Source organism: Lygodium microphyllum, chromosome 1, assembly GCF_053477565.2.
Source record: "Lygodium microphyllum isolate KBCC chromosome 1, Lygodium_microphyllum_v1.1.10, whole genome shotgun sequence".
NCBI classification, from domain to species: Eukaryota; Viridiplantae; Streptophyta; class Polypodiopsida; order Schizaeales; family Lygodiaceae; genus Lygodium; species Lygodium microphyllum.
In genome coordinates this window covers 103089847-103114322 of record NC_141135.1, presented here as the reverse complement: position 1 = coordinate 103114322, position 24476 = coordinate 103089847, and the positions used below count along the sequence as shown (strand labels likewise).

Here is a 24476-nt window from a genome sequence, read left to right as displayed (position 1 = left end):
AATTATGACTACCTAAGTGGTAGATTAGATCCTAAATCGACATTATTTGAGGGGGATGATGTGTCATATAGTACTAGTCTTTGAGATTGCTAAAGACTAAAAGATTGCCTTACTCCCCATGTATTGAGTGTGGTGTAGGTTACCCTCATCCTTGAGGGATTGCAAAGTGGTCTTTTTGGGATCAGCATTGGATTGCTGTTTAGGAAGATCGTTGAAGATTAAGATCCCTCAATTGATCCTTTTGGATTAAGGGCTTGATGTTTTGCTATGAGATAGACTTTGGGACTACACAATTAGCTAAGTTCACGTATTCTATGTGGTCTAGATAGTGCCTTTCATGGAGAGGTGTTCAAGCGATTACCAAATGTTGCCTCCTCTAGCCTAGCTAGGGTGAGTACATTACACTAAGCGGACAAGTTTGATATTTATCCTAGATTTCCTTGCAAAGGGATGAATTTGATATATTTATTATCTTAAGATAAGATTTGAATGACTAATTGAGGTAAAGACTACTATTTAGATATTAGTTGTTGTTTTTTATTATTAGTGCATGAGAGTTGTACCAATGTGTACCAAGGCTATATATGTATTAATTTGATGATACTAACATTGTAGTTAGATTTCATTTGGAGCTCACTCATTGTGAAATGGAGGAGGATTGTAGGTGATACCATCACTAGTGTATGTTTGAAACCCACATTTGACATTGCTATAGTTAAATCAGTATAAGTGTTATTTTCATTTATAAAAGGACATCTTTAAAGTAAGGTAAATTGACAATTAGTGCACTATGTTACACACACATAGATATGTAAAACCTTAGACTTTTAGGGGATATATGTATGTATGTATTGCAAGGTCACTTCATGGTAGCTTATCCATTAGTGGAAAGCCACCTAACATGATGTTGCCATGAGATGGCCTAGGCTAATAGGATAAAAGGGCCAATAGAGTGACATCTAATAGTCCCTTTTTACGTCTTTTGGTTCCCCCCCCCACAAACACACACACAAAAGTTTACAACTTTTTAAATAGTTGAACATCTAATCATACTTAAATTAAAAAATTAAGGTACTTTGATATTTTTATTAAGTACACCTAGTTATAAACAAAGGGTTTGCAAAAGTGTGATAATGAGAGGCCTATAGAGTGACACTCAAGGATGCACTATTTTAAGGTTTTGGAAAATTCAAAATATAAAAAATTGACATTGCTCAATGGTTTGACTCACATTAAACTTAAGGCCCCTCGTGCCCAACATTTACAAGGCTAACAAAGGTATATGTAGTAGTATTCCCCCTTGCAAACGCCCCCCCCCCCCCCCCCCCCCCCCCCCCCCAACCTTTCCCCGAAAAAAAAGAAGTAGTTGCCCTCATGGCATTGTGGTGCAAGATGTTGATGAAAGGGTTGTTGATTGGTTTGACTAGGTACTTGTATCATGGTTGAATCTGCAAGGAGATTTTGAACCTTAAACCAACCTCAATCCTACTACACAATGTTAGCACCCCTTTTGAGTGCATGCTAGTAGGGGAGGTAGGGCATAAGATAACCCTATTCCCTCTTGAAGCATAGGGGGGGACCACAAGGTTAGTGGGGGGGGGGGGGGGGGGGAGCGGTATTTCACCCTCCCCTAATAACAATGGATGTGATGAGGCCCTCAAGGTCATGTCTCGTAGTGCTATAATGGGGCTAGTGAGAGTGAATTAGCCCCACTTGCACTTGCTCACATGTAGAGGTCGTGGAAGGAGTAGGGTTTCAACAAACAATCCAAGCGTTGGTAATTTGAGCAAAAAGGTAGGTTTAAAAGCGCATTCGTTGTGCTAGGAATGAGAACTTGCGTTGACACCTAGCACAAATACAATGAGTAATAGAATGATGCCAAATGATGTTACCTAATGCATACCTTGATGCATTCTTGCAACATTTCATGCGATGAGAGGGAACATTTCTCTGTTGCTATCTTCATTTCACCCCCTACTAGAGCTAGTTTGACATAGCTTCTACATGTAATGCATGAGAAATTTTGCCATATCTTTGAGTGATGCAAAAGTATGCATCTTTTGTGCAAAATCTATACTATTAGTTAAGGAGAGGTGGGGGGCGGGTGCCACGTGGCAGCCCCCCACCTCCCCCACAAAAAAGAAAGAGAACGCGGGGGCGGGTGCCACGCGTCCAACACCCGCCCCCTCCCCCCGGCAAAAATCGCGCCCGCCCCGGGGCGAGTCTAGGCACGGAGTGCCTAGTTGTCATTATGTTGGGGTGAGGAGAGGGGTGACTTTTGCTTTTGGAAATTGGGAGGAGTCAGCTCATTAGCGCTTTTATCCTAAAGGAGCTTGAAGAGAGAGAAGACCCTAACTCTTAAGACTTACACTTCTTAATTAGGCAATGTGAAAAGTGTAAGAAAACAAACCCATCAAATATTGGTCTCACCACCACCACCATTGCCACTTTTGAAAATGCATGAAGGTTTTTTTTTTGGGAATTTTTTCTAAAGGGGAAAAATGCAAGCCAAACATTGTTTGAAAATAAATCGGGATTTGGGGTTTTCCCCCCTCTTAAGAGACTCATGTGGCCTACCTTCTGGCAGCAGCCTAGAGAGGGTAGAGTGCAAGCTGATGTGTCTTTGAGGTTGGATCATTCGTTTGGCAAAGCAACTTGTGTGAGAAGAGAGTTCCAAAGGCTCTCTCTCGGCATGACTCATGAGGATCAGAGTATGGTTGGCCAAGAAAAAACAGCAATGCTGAATTTGAGAAATCCAGAGAGAAAGAGTCCCTCTTATCCTTCTGAAATTTGCCACATCCATACCCTTTTGATGTTGACTTTTGTAGCCTGAGAAACGCAAACACAATTCTAACCACAAGCTGGTCATAAGGCCTTACGTGTACCTCTGTGCTTCCAGGACAGCACTCTCCCCCTCGGTGTGTGTGTCTTTGTCTGTCTGTGCACGAAATGGGAATTCTGACAGCAACCTTACCCATTCGAGGAGGCAGAGTCTTTTCTTTGTCTCGGTGAGGACAATTGAAATCCCCTATCTCCCACTGTTTCCTGCTATGATCTGAGCCTCTTCCACATTGACATTTCCCCAAAACTCCGAAAACTGATTAAGTTAAAAAACCTGTCAAGTGGGTCTTTGGTTTCCACAGATTAGGTAGTCCATAGTTACACTGTTCTTATTGGTAACCAAACCTCATTTGGTGGCTCATAATTGGGCTCGCAATCTTCCAATTGTTTCCATAACCGACGGAATTCCAATTGGTGGATTACACTGAACATTGGGCGACCCCTAAATATTATGATGCATTGAGCAGAGCTTGCTGAATGCTGCTGTGCATCGTCTGCAGTTACATGTGGAACTCCCTGCAACCCTTTACCTTGATCACATAGAAGAGTCACTTGAAGGGCAGCTAGAAGAGCCAGTTAGAGGGCAGAATTTGCCCCCTTCATCAGAAAGACATGGCTGCTGCATCCGACCTTTTGCTTCGCAATGGCTTTCCCACCGATTTCAGGGTTAGGCCTCACAGGTCAGTCGATATCGAGCTTTCGGCATTGCAGGGGAGAGCTAGGAACGTCGAGGTCTCAGCAGTCTCAGCTCCAGTGGCTCCTCCACGGCAGATATCAAGACGACCTGTGCTGCAACGCCGGGGGACCTCACAAAGCCCGCTTACTAACACCCCTATGGATGAAAAATCTAGCACAGCAATGGATGTGCTTGATTTCGAGCGGGGGGTTTGCATTCCATTTAGAAAGTACACACCAGAAGGGGTGAGTCAAGAGTGCTTGATAGCAGATTGGCTGTTGTATACAAGGGATTCACACTTCTTGCTTGGACACACAGCTGCAGCATTACAACTTATGCTTATCTTCTAGTCTTGTAATGTTTTCTTCCTCAGGTGCGCCAGAAGGTCCTAGATTCGCCAGGATCATTGTTCTTTGTAATATCACGAGGTGCCGAGATTCTTCTGAAGTTAGGATATTACTGGGGAAGTCTCTCATATGACTGTCTCATTGGGAAGGGGGAAGAAATGGTGCCTTACAGAGCACAGCAGCTGCGAAATTTGCTGTGTGATCTTGGGCCTTCCTTTATCAAAGCCGGGCAGGTTATTCTTTAGCCATCAATGATGCTATTTGATGTCACATAGAGAAGTGATTTGTTTGTTGCTGTGTGGAGTCATTTGAGTACCCTTTTATTTCGATTAAGTCATCATCAGCATCTAGGATGCTTGTGAACACACTATAGTACTGCAGTTCAATTATGCATCTGTAAGTAGAGAATACAACTGTATTCTGATGCTCATATTATATGTTGTGGCTGTTGCGTGAATAACTGACAGAAGTGCCCAAGTTGTGTACTGTAGACGAGTTTTAGAGCTCACAGTGGAAAGATTGCAGAAGCTTGAGTGAGTTTTATTTGTTTCCACAGGTTTTAGCAAACAGGCCAGACATCATCCGAGAAGATTATATGAATGAGCTTTGCATTTTGCAAGATGACGTACCAGCGTTTCCTAATAAGGTCTTGTATTTAAATATGGCTCTTCTTGTCTTGGATGTGTTTCTTGGTTCATTAACCTGGTAATGAAATGGTGGCAGGTGGCATTTGACATTATAGAGGAGCAGCTTGGTGCACCACTTGAGGATGCTTTTAGCAATATTTCTGCAGAAACAGTGGCAGCTGCTAGTTTAGGACAAGTTTACAAGGCCACTCTTCGGAAATCTGGGAAAGAAGTTGCAATTAAGGTATGCCGTATTTTGTTCCCTGTATAGCTCTTGGATAAATCGCAATCCATAGTTCAGTACTTGCTTGAGAGAAGAATGGCAACACCATGTTCTACTACTCATCTCAATCTCATGTGGATAACACCAAAATAAGTTCACCTAAATACTACATGGTTTGTAAGGCCATTTTCCTATCACACCTCGTCCAAACAACCACCTATTATTCGACATTGTATGCTACCTGTAGGTTGGAAGGCAGTGAAGCTTATTTTCCTTGACATTGAGAGCTTAATTTTTACTAAGGGCTGATAATTTATTGAAGGCTGAGTTGTTGGCTACATGTAGACTGGTGGATTTGCCAGGCAAGTCTTGTGAGACAGTAGAGATGCAGCCGTACAATACTAGTCACGAGTTTTCTCCTTGTTGTCTCTGACAGCATGTTGTTCTACTCAAAAGACGCAGGTTGGTGGAGAAAATAAGACAGTTCACACCACTTCTTTGACTTCAAGACTGGACACCATGAGGGGATTGATAGTTGGACTTTTTTTAATCCCGATTATTATAATGTCTGTTAACTGCTTTATAGGTTCACAGCAAAAACGATGAAGATGAAAGATAGGCCATGGAGTTGGCAATAAATGTGTGGTCATGCATAATTTCTTCGTAATGTGATGGGACTGATTGCTTCAGTAATGGAAGACCAAAATTTTTTGTTCAGAGAGTTTGCATTGGTGACCTCTCAAGAGAGAGGTGGTGTGGCATGGCAGGAGTGTCACCAAGCATTGAGTTTTTCTCTAATATAGCTTTTTTGTTTTGCGTGTGTGTGAGGGGAAAGATAGAGATTCACATCTGCAAAAGGCCAAAATGGCCTATGAAATCTTGTCATATAATACAGTTGTGATGTCTTGTCATAGAATATAACCAAAATATCAATAAAGTGTAAATCAAACACAAAACCTACGACTGTAGAGAAAATAAATCTTAAAAGCATAAAGTAAGATATAGTCATGCCATATGCTAGATGTAATGTCTGCTCCCAATCTCTCTCTCATAGGATACTGCATCCTTTGCTTCAGCGTACGGTGGTTGAAGGGTCTCAGCAGGCCTGTCCTGTGACAAGCAATAATGGCGCGGGGGATTGGTGATAAGGGCAGTGGGGTCATCACCATAGGAGCCAGGGATGCCTCATCCAGCTTAGGAGTCTGGCTTGCTTAGGATGGCCCTTGGTAAAGATGATTTGCATAGTTTTGGTGATGCAGTCATCAAGGGAGAAGGCCACTTTTTTGGGGGGTGGGGGGACTATGGTGCTCACTGTGGTTAGGAAGTTTGTACACACTCTCTGTTTAGGTTTGTCCGGAAGTACTGCACTGCCGTCTCTAAAGAGGGTCTCTTTGTGGCATATAAGCTCCAGCAAGGAAAACGCTACGATTGTTTAATGATCTGGCAGTGTATTGTTCTCTTGTTTTGATCTCTCAAATCTCTTGAAAGTAATGGTTTTCTATTCGCCTAGGCTATTCGATGGGTCTTGTTGGTGAGGCAAGAGCTCCTAAAAAAGTTAACTTTCCTAGGCATGTTATTAGGCATCTTGTTTGCACTATGCTTGATTCTTTATGAGAGTGGTGTGTCCATATGCTGTGTCATGAGGACGTGAAATTTTGAGATGCTTCAATCTTGTTGATAACATTTGATTAAGTTATTAATCAAATGTGCAAGGTTGTGATAAGTTATGCTAGTTGGGCTTTGGGGGTCAACTGGTGTCAATTTTGACCCTAGGACAATTATTTGGCCAATAAGTGTTGGTGATGACATTAGGGACTAGCATTAATTAATTTATTAATGCGAGTCTAAGGGTTAACAGAGGTTGGGGACTACTCCAAGGTGCAAATGGCCTAGCCAATTTAATTATGGATGTGCACATTTAATTTTAGGTAGGGTTAGAAGGGTTGAAATTAATTTTCAGGATTATTTAATTTTGAAAATCAATTAAATGGCTGGATAATTTTGAAAAATAGGTTTAGAAGGTTGCACTTGGCAAAAATGCCCATGCAAACCGAGAAAACGTTTTTAGGGGTTGGGTCTTAGCCATTTAGTCAGTTTACATCTTGGGAGAGGGAGAGAGAGACATTTGTTGCATTTTTTGATTAGAGAACATAAATTTGTTGTTGAAGACAGCCATTTGGGAGCCTCAACAGGCTGGAGACAGCACAGAGTCACCTTCCAAGGGTTGGCAACAACATTGCTGATCGAGTGACAACATTTTGGAGGTGCTTGGTAGTAGATGATTGCATTAATGCAGGCTGGAGCAGGTAGTAGGCAGAATTTAGGGTTTTTTTGTGAAGAAAATCAGATTTCTCTCTCATCTTGGCTTTCTCTTAGCTTCTCCAACACATTATTAGGAGATCTCAGCATTTGTCAGCCATTTTGAGCAAATTTCAGCCAAATTTGGTGGACAGTAAATAGATCTCTATGTAAACCCTAAATTTTTACAAAAATTAGAGTTTAGCAGCCACCTTGGGACTCGTGCCAATAAGAAAAGGCATCATACACTGAAATCAGAACCTGAAATTCATGGAATTGATAGGGATTTCAGATGCCAAGCTATCCATTGTGAATTGGTGCAACATTTGGTCAATTGGTGGTTCCATTTGTGCAATTCTTGGGTGAAAATCAAGGTATTTGGCTCAAATTGATTACTGATTGTATGTAAAGCAAGGGGATTTTGGATCAACAAAGGAGATTATGGAATCTCAACTTGTATTCAATCCATAGCAATTAAAGTTAAAGAAATACAGAAAGGGGTGCTAGTTTTGGGGCCAACTGGGTGTCTATTGTCCAAGATTATTAAGGTAAATTGCTCATTTCAATTTATGTTTATTTCCTGATTGTTGTAACTAAGTGCTTAGTCAAGGAATTACCACCCTTTTCAAGAAGGAAGGTTGGTTTCATGCTGCGTGTCCATCATGAATCCCTCTTGATGCAAGAAATGTATTTGATATTGTGCCATCTTTGTACCCATTCGTTGCACTAGGCTCATCCAAGTGCTATCTATGTCTAACCTCACAAATTCCATCCTAATCACTGGTTCAGCTTTGGACATCTGAGTTCAAGGGGAGGATAGTTGAAGATGCAGTCAAATGGTGGAAGTGCATGCATGCTCATCCTATATAGGCTCAACTAGGTGCACATTTGGGTATACTAGTAGCAAGTATCCTTCTTTGCTGCTAATTGTGTGGAGGACTTGAGTGACCAGGTAAGGGTATCTATGCTATAAGAACTTCCATTACTTCTAAAGGAATGTCATTACTAACCATAGGTGTGGCATGAAATTCTACTCTAGTAATTCCATGGGTTCTAATCACTTGCTCTAGGTCTTACTTGCTATCAATATAATTGATGGTCTATGTCTCCCTAGGCGTGGCATGAAATTCTACTCTAGTAATTCCATGGGTTCTAATCATTACTTGCTCTAGGTCTTACTTGCTATCAATATAATTGATGGTCTATGTCTCCCTAGGCTGCCATCTATCATAGAACCCCCCCTAGTCCATCCTGCTGCTTGAGAGAGAAAGAGAGAGAGAGAGAGAGAGAGAGAGAGAGAGAGAGAGAGAGAGAGAGAGAGAGAGAAAGGTGAGTGATGGCAGAGCGAATCGATGCCCTGCGCCTTGCCTGACGTCGTCCCGCTGACTCGTGCTGGGTCCGTTCTGCCCCGGCGTCTCGCTGCGCCCCACTTCTGCCGTCCCGTCGTCCCCTGGAGCCCCGTTTCCTGGAGCCCCATTTCCTGGATCACCCGCCATCCCCTGGAGCCCCGTTTCCTGCACGAGACAACCGCCTCGCCTGGACGTTTCGCCTCCTGCGCCTACGGCCGGACCATCCCGTCACGACGTCAGACCCCCGCCTGTTGCGCCTTGTTGTGGACTCCCACGGCTTTCGCCCGCCCTGTTGATCTGGGGCTCACTGCTCGAGTCCGTCCCCCTCTGCACCGGCGCCCAGTTGCGGCCCTGTGGCTGCAGCCCTGCGGTGCCCTAGTTTTGCAGGCCTGCCGCAGACGCGTGTAAGACTCATCTGTGGTTGACCCGTTGCCCGGCACCCCGGTTCATCTGCGTGTGTCGGTCCGGTTCGCCGTTGCTGTCCGCTTGCTGCATCCGGGTGGTGCACTGATTCTGCAGTCCCGCCTCTGATCAGAGAGAAGCATGGTTGGCCTGGATATGGCTTTTATTGAACAAACGGTAGCCGCTCTTGGTCCGGATTCTGATGTAGAGGAACCGGAAGACATGGTGCCGTGTACAGAGGAGATGCCCCCTGGTCTTGACTTTCAGCGTGCGGGTAAACGCTCCAAGCCTATGCCCGAAGAGATAATCGGTCATCAGGATCGTTCGTATGCTCAGGTGGCCTCTGATTCTGTGGATTCCCAGGAAATTGATTGGGAGCATTTGCTGGAATTTGCCAATACGTTGCTTGGCGACTATGTCCAGCATAATCATGAAGCTTTTTCTGACGCGGGAACTGAAGAGGTTCTGGAGGCAACGGTGGACCCGAAAACGGTCCTGCGCTCTTTTTCAGGGTTTTATGAACGTGCAGTTATACTCTTCTTCACTGGCAGGATCCCGGTGCTTTCCCATATTCGCCAGTGGTTGCACCATTTACTGCAAGGGGAGTGTGTGGAGGAGATTTTTGTTGGACCTCGAGGCTTCTATGAGGTTCTACTGAACTCAGACAAGCATCGGATTGAGCTGCTGTCCAAACTACCATTATTCTTTGATCGCCGCTTGGTTCATGTCGTGCCATGGCGCCCTATGGCCGACTTTCAGCGCCTCCTTCAACGTGAATGCCTGGTGTGGGTTGAGGTGGAAAATTGCCCGGTTGTTTATTGGCCATTGTTAAAGGATGCCATGGCCGTTGTGGGAACGGTCTTGGTCCCCCCCAGCCTAAGGGCAATGAATAGAAACCGTTTGTGTATGTTATGGGACACTACCAGGAAGAGGCCTGCGTGGCTGCGCCTTAATTGCTCTGGCATGCATCCTTTACATTTTCGCTTGAAATGGGGTGTCTTTGCGGGACATTGCTTTTCGTGTGGTAAATTGGGACACTTTATGGCCGAATGCCTAGAGAGGCAAACGTCTTTCGATAATGTGCATGTTGGGCCACCCAGGGATGACATGGTGCTTGATGCTCCCTCACAGGAGGATACCCAGCCATCAAGTGTTTTGGATAAAGGTAAACAATAGGTTTTGGGTTTGGATTCTCGTAACAATGAATGGATAGAGGCACGTCCAAAAAAAGGTAAGAAGTTGGATGCTGCTTTGCCGGATTCTGGGCCTGTTGTGTCACAGGATTCAATGCGCACATATATGCGCAGGAAAGAAATGTCCTCTTCACAGCATGTTGCGCATACTATGGCTCCTTCTGCTCCCCGTAATTAGTCTACGAGGAAAGTATATACAGACGGGCCCAAGGGCCCACTTGCTAAGTTGGCATTTGATTCTAAAGGCAATGTGATTACACCCTGGGATCGTCGTTATCCCCGCGCCACCCCTAAGACAGTGGATAACCCATCTACTTCTAAAGCTGGCCGGCCGAATTCTTTTGCAGTCTTAGCTGATTTTCTGGATGATGGTGTCCTTGACATTTTAGCGGACAAGGTGAAATCGAGGCAAGCGGTGCCTCCTTCCTGATTTTTCTTTTTTCAGATATATGAAGATAGCCATGTGGAATGTGCGAGGCATTTGTTCTCGCCATAAGCAACATGCCATGTGGACTGTCTTGCATGAAAATCAGTGGGATGCCTTGTGTGCGGTGGAGCACAAGAGCCACGATGATGCAGGAAAAGTGGTGGATTGCCATGGTTTTCGCTTATTTTATGCAGGGACACATGCTGTGCATTATTCTGGAGTGCTTATGATTGTCCATGAGAAATATCAGCCTATTCTTATTAAAAATAATGTGCGGGGCCGCTTTGTGGTAATTGAAATTTTATTTGAAGGAGAGATCTTATGGTTGCTGGGTCTCTATGGTCCGAATGACCCTTTATCTCGCCGGGATCTTTGGAAGACTTTGCAGAGCTCCATGTCACTTGGCAGAAGGGGTTTTGTGATGGGAGATTTCAATATGTGTGTTGACTCTTCCCAGTCCACTTCCGGGCATTCGGTGATGGATGCTCCGGAAAGCCGGGCGTGGAATGCCTTTGCTCTTGCGGCTCTTAAGCAAGATCTATGGTCTTGGTTACATCCGTCCTCCCCAGGGTTTACTTTTCATTCAGCGCAGTATGCATCTACATGGTCGCGGTTGGACCGAATGTACATCATGCAGGATGATGACTTTCTTCCTGAGATGCTGGAAATGAAAGTATTGCAGCAATATGCCTTGTTCGACCATTTCCCTCTCCAACTTGAGATATTGGCACAACCTATTGCACCTTTTATGCAGTTGTTGGATAGACTCCCTTTACGCTTCAACTCTTCTTATTTGAAGCATTCAATCTTTCAGGGCTACATGCAGCAATTGATTGAGAGATTTTTATTGGACTTTGCCTCTGAGGGCACAATTTCTTTTGAACGTTTAGTCTCTAATGTGCAACGGGTCGCTCGCCAGTATGGGATACATCATGCCTCTCTTTGTCGGCGGCGTTGCCATGCAGCGGAAGGCTTGCTGGCTTTGGTTCGTTCGCTTCTGGCGGATACCCCAGATGATGATTTTCTATTATCATTGGCACAGCGTTTGGCTGATCTTATTAAAGAATTTCAGTTGAAATCCTATCAGCAGGCCAAATTACACAATTTGACTGACAATTTGCAAGACAATGCTTGCCAGACTCATAAGTTCTTTCGCGCCTTGCATGCTTCTCCTGCTCGAGAAAATATGACCAGACTTTAGGATTCAGATGGTCGCATGGTTACTGATCCGCACACCATTGTCGATATGTGCAGGAATTATTTTCGGGATCTTCTTGGTTCCTCTTCGTCGCCTTCTGACCAGGTTACATATGCACGTTCAGTTTTCTATGATTTGGTCCGCCATCATGTTCCACTTGATATGCGAGCTACCTCGGAGGCAGATATTTGTGAGGAGGAGGTTATGGGTGTTTTGTTGCATCTGCCCAAGGATAAAAGCCCTGGCTGGGATGGCCTCACCAATGAATTCTTTCAGTGCTCGGCTACGCAACTGGTGAAGCCATTGGTGGCTATGTTTCAGCAGGTCTGGGAAACAGGGGTCATGCCTTCCTCATGGAAAGTAGGCCTTATCAAATTACTTCCAAAGGTTCCTTCGCCGTCAATGTTGCAACAGTGGAGACCAATTTCATTGATGGGCTCGATGTATAAAATCTTTTCCAAAGTCCTGGTGAATAGGCTCCACAAGCACCTTCCAGCTATTGTGCATCCTCTTCAATATGGTTTCATTAAGGGACGCAACATTCTGGATAATATTTTAAATGTGCAAATGGCCATTGACTATGCAAGGCACTCTAGCCAGGAAGTGGTATTGATTCAGTTGGATCTGGAAAAGGCCTTTGACTATTTAGATTGGTCTTTCATTGCTGAACTTATGTCCGCTATGGGTTTTGGGGCGCGGATGACCCGATTGATCTACACAATTAGTGCTGAGGCTTCTTCGCGTGTCATGCTCAATGGTGGGGTTACAGAGCCATTTCTCCTTGCACGCGCAGTGAGACAAGGTTGCCCTTTGAGTCCTCTCTTCTTTGCCCTGGCGACTCACCCGGTTCTTTCAATGTTATCTTCAATGGCAGCTTTTGATCAGCCGGCCGGTTTGTCTCTTCCTATGGGGCAGCAATTCATTAGCCAATCTTTGACTGATGATAGCTTTATGATTTTGCGTGTAGACAAGGACAACATTCGCAAGGCATTAGATGTTTGGACACTCTTTGGTCATGCTTCGGGTCTTCGCATCAATGCCTTCAAATCAGCCATTCTCAGCTGCACGGAGTCGGATTTACAGTTCTTGGGTTGGCAGGGTCAGGTTGTTCCCCGTGGCTCTATTGTCAGGCATATCGGATACCCGTTGGGGGTTGATGTTCGGCCAAAGCAGCTACTGGAGTGGATTTCACAGAAACTGGCCACTAAGTTTCTGTATTGGCAGTCGCAAGCGTGGCCCTTTCATGTCCGCCTCAAAGTGGCGCAAACAATTATGCTGCCAATGCTCACATATTTCTTGCCCTTGCTGCCCTGGACTCCTACTACTTTGAAGGCTCTCACGCGCCCTATTCGTTTCATGTTATGGAAGAAGGATTCCTTGCATGCAGGTATCTCCTGGATTTCGTGGTCGCATACATGTACCCCCAAACGCTTGGGTGGTGGGGCTATTTTGGATGCTGAAACTTATATGCTGGCCCTTCGTTGGTCACTTTTTCGCGCTATGTGCGTGGATCATCACCCGTGGACCATTATAGCCCGTCATTTTCTGGAGGACAGCGGGCTTCGACATGGCAATACACAAATTCGGGCCTCCTGGTGGCATGTCCTTAATGCAGACTCTAGGTTTTCCAGCCCCGCCTCCTCTCTATTATTACATTTGGTCGGCTCCTGGAAAGCGGTGCTCCAAAAGGCGAGCTGGCATCCAACGGAGGACCGCTTGCATGCTAACTCCTTTCAACTGGAATTGTTGGCAGTATCAAGATTACTTTCGTGGGAAGACAAACATGAGCTTCGACCAAAATTTAACCGCATGGCCTGTCTTGGGGTGACTTCCGTTGCGGACGCTACCCTTGCCAGTCGTAATGTCTTCGCATCGTTTCGTACGGCTAGGAGACTTTTCAGAATCCCGCGTGGCTACCATGACTTATGGGAGCAGCTTTTGCTGGTACTTCAGGCCATGCAACCTTTTCTTGCCCTTGCGGTGGATCGTCCTTGGCAGGACTGGGACCTTGCCGGCCGGTTGAGTCTGGAAAAAGCCTCTGCTAATCAGGTGTATCATCTTTTGATGAAAGATCATCAATGGCTGGCTGTTAAAGCTAATTTTGTATGGGGTTTGCGGAAATCGCAGTCATGGTGGAAGGCAACGGTGATGGAGGGCTGGTTGAATAAGACACCGTTTAAATGCAAGGTCTTTCTTTGGCGGGTGATGATTGGTGGTCTTCCCCTTGCCTCAGCCCTCTCCAAGCGTCGAATCTCTAATGGAAATTGTTTCTTCTGTACTACTACTGTGGAATCGGCCCGGCATCGATTTATTTCTTGCCCGCTGGCCAAGAGGATCTGGTCGCTCTTGTCAGAGGTTTGGCGTACAGGGGTGGGGTCCTCGCTCACCCCGTTCGATTGGGTTTTTGTGCGACCAAAATACCCCACACCGCCACAGTTGCGTATGAAGATCTTGTTTCACTTCTTCAGATTCTGGGGATGCTGGCACAATTGGACCACTCGGAATGCCTTTCTTTTTGATTCCGCCTCTAATGTTCTGAAATACATTGCCCGGCTTAAAGGTCTCTTGCATTGGCAGATAGATCTCATTCGACACTCAGACTTGCTCCCTCGGGAAGACTTGCTTACCTGGCATATGGCAATTTCCTCTGCGTCTTTGCCATCGCTTGTGTAACTTTTGTGTGGCTTAGTACTGGGATCTTACACGTTGGCTTAGAGCCCTCGTGTATCTTGTAATCATGAAAACTTGTACTCTTTTTTTCGTAATTAATACAATTACCTTTTACGAAAAAAGAGAGAGAGAGAGAGAGCAGCAAAGAGAGAGAGAGACCAAACAGATGTAGCTCAATTGGTTATATGAAAGGGGAGATTTGAACTTGGGTTAGTGGGTTAATAAAACAAGTGGCTTACTACTAAGGTAGCCAGTGGATTACGAAAAAAGAGAGAGAGGGATCTTCTATGATCAATCTATGCTGTGGCTGGACTAAATATTACCTTCATTGATCAAGTAGTTGAGGCCTTGGGATCAGATTTTGATGGAGAAGAGGAAATGGGGTAGTGTACTGAGGAAACGGTATAGTGTTCCAATGGCAGTGAACACTGAAGAAGATAATGAATGAATGAATGCTGAATATATATGATGCTCAATGCAACAAACACACTATGCAAGGGTGAAAATTTGGCCCCTAGACTCCAGTGTCTCAAGAACCAGGACAAAGAGTACGAGCTAGAAAGTGTTTTGTGCTCTGATGGATCCGGAATCAAACCAGACAGCTTCCGTGAATGTTTGGCAGCAGCAAATGCAGCTCAGGTGTGGCCGGATTAGTGTGATAGATAGGAAAACTCAGGCATGAACAGCAAAACACAGCCTGATTTGATGATGTGGCGGCCAGATGCAGGCAGCAGACAGCAAAACACAGCAGCCATTGACATGTGGCAGGCTGAACAACAGTTTGCAGCAGCAGATGCAGGCGGAAACTGCCGCATGGCAGCTTGGTGATGACTGGCAGGTCCCCAAAAGCAGTAACAAATGATGGGCAGGCAGAACACAGGCTGAATCAGGTTGCCACCTGATGTGGAGGGCTGGACAACAGGTGCCAACATGAAACAATAGCAGATAGCAGCTCAAACTGAGATATCCTCCATGTGGGGTGTCAACAATAGAGTTTAGGCAACAATAATTTGCAAAAACAGGATTAAGCCTGAGTGATTGGTAGCCTATCTATTTATAGATGGATGGGTCCTCCCAAATTAGGATTTGGCTTATGGGACATAGACACTCTCTAGGATCGCTATCTCTTTTTAATAAAAGCTTGGTAAATTTGAGTTTTGGGGCTGTAATTAAGGGCTTATTAAGTGATAATGCATTACCAAGGGTCCTAACCCTCTGCAGCCTGTTGTGTGCTGCTATGTGCAAGTTGCCACCTAATCTAGTGATTCCTAGTACCTAGATTGGGGCTACCTGTTGGATTTTTCCAACACTCATGTGGATGCGCAACAGGTGCTTCTTTCCTTCTTTGCTTTTTATGAGTGTGGAGTCATTCTCTTTTTTATTGGCCAAATTTTGGTGCTTTCTTGGATTCACTAGTGGATGATATCCATCTTGTAGGGGGATTGTGTAGAAGAGATATTTATGGGTCCTTGGGGCTTCTATAAGGTCATGTTGAGATCTGCGAAGAATTGGGATGATCTTTTGGGCAGGTTGCCTCTTTTCTTTAATAGATAGGTGATGCATCTAGTGCCATGGAGACCCACGGCTGATTTTCAAGGTTTGCTTAAACCAGAATGTCTGGTATGGGTTGAGGTTGGAAATTGCTTGGCAGTTTGTTGGCCTCTATTAAAAGATGCAATGGTAGTCATCGGGATAGTTTTGGTTCCTTTGAGTATGAGGTTCGTCAACAGAAATCGCTTGCGTATATTGCGGGACACTGCACGGAAGAGGCCTATTAACATCTACAAAAGGATAATGAAGCAAAATCAAAGTATATCTTTGTTTGATGTCATCTCATTATGAATGTAGGAAGAATGCATCATAGTATAAGGCTAGTATCTAAAAATCTCTCAAGTCTAAGAGCTGTATGTACAAGATATCTAGATACTACAACTATCTCTTTGAATCTCAATGTTAGGACATGATCCTAGCTATGATGTGGTCTAGGGCCATTGTGCTAATGTGCAAAGGGGTAAGTCTCTTATGCCTCACAATGATGGCTCCGATTTAACTATGGTATGGGTACCTTAGTCACATAGTCCAATTGTGACTCTTGTATTGTCAGTCATACAGTTCGTTTGTGGGTAATTAATACAATTACCCTTTATATGAGAGTGAGAGAGAGATGGATGGATGAGAACTGGATACTTGCACATGTCCTCTCTTGAGTTGTCTTTGTTGTGAAACCCTATCATGTAGCTAAATGTGATTCTGCATTTGTGTGGTAGGAGAGAGAGAGAGAGAGAGAGAGAGAGAGAGAGAGAGAGAGAGATGGATGGATGAAAACTGGATACTTGCACATGTTCTCTCTTGAGTTGTCTTTGTTGTGAAACCCTATTGTGTAGCTAAATGTGATTGTGCATGTGTGTGGTAGGATAGGGACAACATATATCTTTTCCGCCTTAGCTGAAGTTCTACCCTCCTTTCAGAGTTGTTGGTGCTATTGGAATTGCCATTGGGCTTACGATTTGAAAGGTCATTCAGGATGAGGGCATTGCTCAAGTGGCACAACTGTATTTTGCATGTCATCTATTTTGCACGACATCCATAGTCACAAGTGACATTCATTTTTTGACTTGAGGATTGCGGGGACAATAGCTTGTTTTCATCTCACATCCCATCCCATGCGACTATTTAGTCACAAGTGATGGTGATTCCCTCCCATCTTGGTCCTTGTCCCATTTTGTGTCACTCGTGACTATGATAATGTCTTGCATTGCCCATTGCATCTCCCATGCATTGGCATTGTATTTCTGTGAAATATGGCCTTTGGAAGGGATGGAATCTTATGAGAGTAAGCATTTCTCCAAGGTGAAAATCCTTGCATTGTGTAAGTACTCTCTAAAGAAATGCTCTACCATAGAAAACACAACACAATTGTATAACAAACACAGTTAGGGTTAGGGTAATGAAGAGAGAATGAACACAACGAGAGATAATGAATGAATATTGAATAGAATATAATGCTCAATGCAACAAACACACTATGTAGTGAAGAATACTGATCCCCAAACTCTTCCATCTCAAGGACTAGGGTAGAGAGTATGAGTTGGAGACACTTTGATGGATCCCAAAGGTAGCAAAGCAGCCTCTAAATGTGTTCGGCAGCAGCAAAGGCAGCAGTAGGATGCTTGATTAAGTGTCATATGGGCAATAGATTGGCAGAAAATTGCAAGCATGGAAGGGAAGTGATGACATAGTAGGTGGCGATGGGGAGGATCAGCAAAATGCATCACCAAAAGGTCATGGATAGGCGAGGTGGCAGCAGTATGCAGCAAATGCAGCTCCTGGAGGTCGGTTGGGCGGCAACAATATGAGAAAAACGCAGTTGTCTAGGTGGTTGCCAACCATGCTTGGTTGACCAATAGTGTGGAGATGGCTGGAGATGGTCCGAATTCGTAATGGATGGTTGAGAAGTAGGTGCCTAATGGGGGACAGCTTTGACTGAGATATCCTCTGCGTATGGGGTGTTGACAACAAAGCTCTAGCATCTATAGGTTGCAAAAATGAGTTTATGGCTGAGTGGAGGGCACCATGCCTATTTATAGAAAGTTTGGGTCCTGCCAATTAGGGTTTGTGCACACAGACACTCTCTAGGAACACATTTATTTTTAACTAAAGGGTTTAATTCATTAACTAATCATGTTTAAGGGAAATTTTAATGAAGCTAATGAATTGATCAAATAGCTGAGTGTAATGCAATAGAGTTGACACTCAATTCACGGTATGCTGGGTTGTGCGATCACCTGTTGTACAAAATGGAAATATTTTCTAGGCAATTTGTTTAAAAACAATGTGACTTGGTCATCAGGAGACTTAGGGGCCCTTGTAGTGGGGAATTGGGCGAGAAGCCGCCGATACTCAGCCAACTTGAACTTAAGGTCATCTTGCTTAGTGATTTTGAAAATTTGAAGCTCATGGTTGAGATTTATACGATGGGTCCTATACCAAGCTGCATAGTGGATCAAGTGTTCCCATTGCTCTAATGCTAGGTCAAAGTGCCGTAGCTATGAGCATAATTCAGGTAAAAGACCTTGCATCAACTCGACAATAGTAGAGGCATTTGTCGCCTTTCAAGAGTGGATAACCTCTAGTGGTACAAGTTGGGGGTTAGTTGGGGTTCCATCCATTGGACAAGATCCCACAAGTTTTGTGAGTCAAGAACATGGCTCATCAAATTTGACCAAGTAGTAGAATCAGACCCATTGATATGAGTCTTGTTAGTAAAAGCATGCTTGGAAGATGAAGATGAAGGCGTGTGAGGTATCGGAGTGTAGGGAGGATAGTAAGGATAGGGTGGGTAGGCAAAAAAAGTTGGAGAGGGACCCACGGGTACCTGTGGTGCAAGCACAAGAACTCTCAAACTCTACGCAACTGTCAGTATTCCCATTGAGCGTTCTACATATTGTGTTCATCATGTTGTCATGCATTTTGCATTCCTATGTGTTTCCCCTATTGTTTCCTTATAGTACTTATTCAAAGGGGTTTTGGGGTGGGGTATATTGGGAAGTTATGCATGAGCTAGATTGTCTCCTAGGATCCCAATATGCAGTTCACAGTGCTGCTTTCTCCTCCCTATGGGAAGCATGTGTTTGCTTGACTATGGCCATCTCCTCATCCCATTATAGTTTGGGAGATAGTGCTGTGATTCCAACTTTAGTAGCCCCCGACTATATTGCGTGACTGCCCAAGTGTCAATAGATACTCTTTGTGGTCAATTGTGGTCCTCTATGGTAGTCAATTGTATGCTTCCCCCTCCTCCGACCAATCCACCCGTGCCCCTCTTCAAAATCACTGTAGTACACTGTTTGCTCATCCCTGTGGCATTGAAGTCTCGCACTAGCAAGCTCTCCTAGTCTTAGATACGATCTGATCTCATTAAAAAGTGTGCTAGATAGTGATGTAGCCCTATTGCCTCCTCCTCCTTTCTGTGTCATCTATGTCTATAGCATATTTGGAGGCGTCTGTTGGAAGTAGCATACAACAATATGTATGGCCTCAACCTTTGTTGAAGCGTTGCATAATTCTTACATGTAGGAAATGTATAGAACCTTTCATACCTTTAAAACACATATATCTCAGGCCCCTTGATTGAGATTTTTGAAAAATATTTTTGGGCCTTTGCTTTGGAAGTCTTACATTCTATAATTTATATGGAGTCCCGTGCATGTCTTAGATTATTTGTCATTCAAATCTTTAATGGATGATGGTAGTTGGCTTGATCATGACCCATGGTGCATTGTGTAGTCTCAATTGACGAGTATGGTACTATTTATGACTCATAAACCTTACAAGTTACTACCCGATGTTTTCAGAACATAATTTAGAATCAAAATTTCTTAAGTCAAGTTCAAATAAATCTTTTTCTAAGTTCTCACGAAAGGTTTACATAACTAAAAAGGCTTATCATGTTTTATTTACATATTCCTACTTGATGTATTACTTAATTAGCGACTATTTAGAATGAAACTTGTTTCTGTTTCAAAGTTTTATGAAACTGTTTCCTATGTATGAAGCTCATTGAAACCTTGTGTTTTTGTATCACTTGGCTACACTGCTTTGTCTGTTGAAATCTTATCCACTTGAAGTGGGCCTCTGGGTATCTGCTCATGATAGTAATCCTCAGCTGAGATACACATATATAGTAGCAAGCCTATCATACAGGAAAGTTGCATAGTGTTCAGATTTTCAATGGGTTTGGTTTGACACCATGTTGATGTTTTGGAGCTGATAGATGGAGGAGATGTGGTACTGCATGAGCTGAGAGGGAAGCAGGGTTGGGGGACTGTGCAGGAGGGCTGGAGGGGCTGCACATATAGTGAGGGAAGATTAACTGGAGGCTGTATGAGGGGGGTGGAGGCGCTTTGTGGGCAGAGTAGATGTGAATGTTTCCAAGTTTTGTGCTGCAGATAAAGCATGAATTGTGTGTATGATATTCAGCAAACTATCTGGACACAATTGGAAATATTGTAGCCATGTCTGTTTCAGCAAGCAAGAAAAAATGCATAGAAGAGAAGAGGACTTGTAGCACAGGTAACTAACGAAGGAGGCAGATGTCCTTGTTGAGAAGCTTTCTAACCCTTCATTTCCACACGTTTATCACCTTCCCTTTCAGGGTGAGATATAGAGGGTTAAAATCCCACTAATCATGGCAGCTAGTTGGTACTATAGCAGCATGCATTGCTGGTTATCTGCGAATGTGGAAAACTAGCAGCGACTTCACTAACAACTAGTGTGGTTCCTGCAGACTGCTAAATCTGCTTAAAAGTGGGCCACATGTTATTCTAGAGCTGAGCTTCAGTTTCAAGAACGAACATCTACTGCACCTGGAAACTATGCAGAAAAGAAGTCTGGAAAATAAAGACAGGAAGATTAAACAGATGAATTTATTTTGTACCAGAAAAGAAGTCCCTGGGCCCCAAGATAGGGTTACCTTTTTCCCATCATAACTTACATTGCCTGTGCCACAGATCTCCGTCTTAATGTGTACATCCATCTTGCTTGGCTGTATGCTGTATAGACATTACAACCATCTTAATCGAGGTTTGAAAGCTGATTAAGCCAATGTATTTCATGAACGTAGTTTATGCTCATGCCTGTGTTTAATTATATGCAGCTAACATGGTGTTCAACCTTGCAGACTCATGTCTGCAACTAACATGGTGTTAAACCTTATGCTCATGTATGCAACTAACATGGTGTTAAACCTCATTTGTATACGTGCTACAACTATTATTAGTTCTTTGATACATTACAAATTAACCTTTCTAGCCTGATGGGAGAAACTAAAAATCTGTTTAACATTGAATTCTCACTCTGTTACTTCATTCTGGTCATAAGAACCAATGTGTTTTCATTGATATGTCCATATTTGTCTCCATTGGCATTTACAGGTGCAACGACCTGGCATAGAGCCAATCATCTACAGGGATTTGTTTCTGTTCAGAACACTCGCATCTTTTTTGAATGGAATAAGTTTGAAGAAATTGGGTTGCAATGCTGAGCTAATTGTTGATGAGTTTGGCGAGAAACTTCTTGAAGAGCTCGACTATACCCTTGTGAGTCTCTTTACAAGGCATTGCCATTCTCCCTTGGAGTATGGTGAAAGGAATGATAAGCGATGATCATAAAACGTGTTATTCCTGCTTGTATCTTGATATCAATTGTTGACAATGCAGGTGATGGTGGGTTTGTGGTTCTACTGTGTAGGAGGCTCGAAATATCAAGGACTTTCTCGAAAATTTCAACGATGACCTAACAGTTAAAATTCCAGAAGTATATCAAGAGCTTAGTGGGCCAAGAGTACTTGTAATGGAGTGGATTGATGGGATACGCTGTACAGACCCTCAGGTATCTGTGATTCTCACTGTTGAGGATGTCCAGCAGTCACTTTGTGAATAGTGTATTAAAGAATGAACAACTTTTTCCCAGGGAATTAAAGATGCTGGAATAAATGTACCAGCTTTTATCACTGTTGGGGTGAGTGCAGCTCTTAGACAGTTGCTTGAGTTTGGATTATTTCATGGTGATCCACATCCAGGGAATATCTTTGCTATGCGAGATGGACGTATTGCCTATGTGGACTTCGGGAATGTTGCTGTGTTAAGTCAGGTAATGTACATAGAAAAGTGATCAAAAAAGTTTTCTGGTTTGAAAATATGGTGCCCTTGCTCTTTTTCATTTGTTCACTTTTGGCTGCAACAGCAAAACAAACAGATCCTGATTGATGCAGTTGTTCATGCGGTAAATGAAGATTACGTTGAGATGGCCAATGATTTTACTAGATTGGGATTTCTGGCTCCTGGAACTGACTTGACGCCCATAGTCCCAGCTTTGGAAGCAATCTGGCAAAATTCAACTGTGAAAGGACTATCTGATTTCAACTTCCGTTCTGTGACTGGTATGAAGAAGTGCTTCTTGGGAAACCAATGCTAAACTTTCCACTGTACTCTCCCTAGCTGTCTAGAACCAGTTCAACTTCTAGCTTCAATTTTGTACAAGGGTAGAGTGTTTCTCTAGGAGATTGTGACAGGGATTTAGGGTATGTGTCGGTGCCAATGGGTTATTGGCCATTTTCTTCAAGAGTCGGTCATTGCAAGAGGCAGGTGATTGTTTTCCTATGATTATACTTTTTTCAAATCATGAAAAAATGAATAAAGTGTTAATGCCTGGATACCCAAACCAGAAATTTATTATCATTCTAGCTGCAATATGGGGAATGATGATCACATACAAGAAGGTGTCTTCCTGAGCCATTTATTCACGAAAGGTCTCAGTCCCTTTTATGGAATCCCCATGGGAATATGATTTATGCCTGCAAAATGCAAGTTGATTGGTTCCAGAGACTCAATATCTGTGGCCTCTGCACTTATATTGCAAACTGAAGCTACAGGCTGATAAAAATATATTCATGTGGCAGTCTGCTACTTTGACAACAGAACCTGATATTTGCAGGGTGGGACACATTAATCACCCTAGATATTACATAAGACATACGTCTCTCACATGTAGGTGATGATGTTCTACCTGAATACCCTACAATACTAGGCCTTTCACATGTAGGTGGTGATGTTCTACCTGAATACCATACAGTCATAAGCAGGTTCCACTCTTACATTTTCATCACACAAAGGTGACTGAGAGGATATATGGACAGAGATGCCTCTACAAGAGACTTCTGAGGTTCACTGCTTGAAATCAGGCACTACTCATGAATCATTTTTAGATCAACATCCTTGTTGGGGAACTCTATTGTTTCCAGTAGAGACCTTTACATACATCTGTAAAAATTACATGGTGCAGCATACAGAATCTAAGCAAGGAATAGAAAGTACACAGAAAATTAGGGAAGAACAGGAATTTCTTGAATTCCAAACAAACTGATACAAGATGGCTCTGTCCACCGATCCGCTTCCACTATGAAGCTTAGTCCCATACCTTGCAACTTGATGTAGTGTGCCTCAAGTTGCTATTAGCTTAGCTACTCTATCTAACCCCAAAAGCTAGACTGACAAAGGTTACCTTTTTGACATCCGGTCACAAAGATCTCATTCCACATACAAGTCATGATCTAACCAATATATCCAGGAAAATGAATGATTTGACACCCATATTTTATAAAACAAACAAATTCGACCATTATGAGTTAAAAAAATTGGGGTCCTAGACATAAAAAATACATTGTTTTTGTAAAAGCATATCTCATGCAAGGACAATGAAGTTCGAAAATTTCTTTGAAAAAGAAAGAGGAGTTTGAAAGTTGAAATTTGAAGTTTGAGGTTCTGATGAATAGTGTACATTTTCTTGTTTATTTTTGAATTAAATTAGGATCATATATATGATTTAGCCCGATGGACTGAATAATCCTTCAATCATACTCTCATATGTATATGCATTTGTTGTATAGAAACACACACATACACACGCGCGCGCATGCGCGCATATTTTGGTATAGGTTGCAATCCCGTATTGCGCGTTTTAGCACTATCCATTTTGAGGGATGGTTCATTTGGCAAGTGAATATTTGGACTTGGACATGGACATGAGAGCATCATTATGAAGTGTGGAGACATAATGAATGTTCAAGACTGTTTGATGTATATGTTGTATGCATGACATATGAGTTCATCCCACTATTTGGTGAGCCTAAGATGCCTAGCGCCCAGTGTTAGGGACAAAACGTGGTGTGCTCAAAATGGAGCTTATATATGCTGACAACCCTCTCAAGGATATTTTGTACATATTATTGTTGATAGTACAAGATGAAGATGAGAGTAAATCTTAATATATGGAAAAAAACAGCTAGAGGGGTACGTCCCATGTAGACGAAAAAATAGCCTTGAGCTTAAAGGTGTACAATTCCTACTTTACAAGGTTGATTGATAATGGCTGCTGCGGAAGAGCCTAGCTACATTATTTCATGTAGAGACACACTTGAATGCATTGGTTGTGAGGATGCACTAGGGTTTGCAAAGAAAACATAGAGTACAAACACAACCAACACTTAATATGATCTCAAACAAGATCACAAATGATGAAGAAGAAGATGACCACTAATGAATGAGGGTAGATACGAGAGGCAGTCGGATCACTTGTGGATATTATGCCTCTTATGTAAGACGCATTTGGAGCTGATTTAGCTCAGCCATTGACTGTTTTGAACAATCCCAGATCTGTCCAAAACAGGG

The 24476-nt window shown here is 43.3% G+C and overlaps 1 protein-coding gene across 2 annotated transcripts in view; it reads left to right on the top strand.

Moving 5' to 3' along the window:
* The first annotated feature begins 2722 nt into the window (after window positions 1-2722).
* The window catches only part of ACDO1 (Protein kinase superfamily protein), a 49198-nt gene continuing 27444 nt past the window's right edge, over window positions 2723-24476 (top strand). The window contains exons 1-8 of one of the 2 annotated variants that reach the window (XM_087679930.1): window positions 2723-3762; window positions 3891-4097; window positions 4421-4510; window positions 4588-4734; window positions 21183-21347; window positions 21499-21639; window positions 21721-21900; window positions 21994-22189. In XM_087679930.1, the coding sequence (XP_087536056.1) occupies window positions 3454-3762; window positions 3891-4097; window positions 4421-4510; window positions 4588-4734; window positions 21183-21347; window positions 21499-21639; window positions 21721-21900; window positions 21994-22189 (1435 nt within the window). In that variant the 5' untranslated portion in view covers window positions 2723-3453. The remainder of the gene's footprint in view (window positions 3763-3890; window positions 4098-4420; window positions 4511-4587; window positions 4735-21182; window positions 21348-21498; window positions 21640-21720; window positions 21901-21993; window positions 22190-24476) is intronic. The other variant, XM_087679921.1, reaches the window with a different exon arrangement.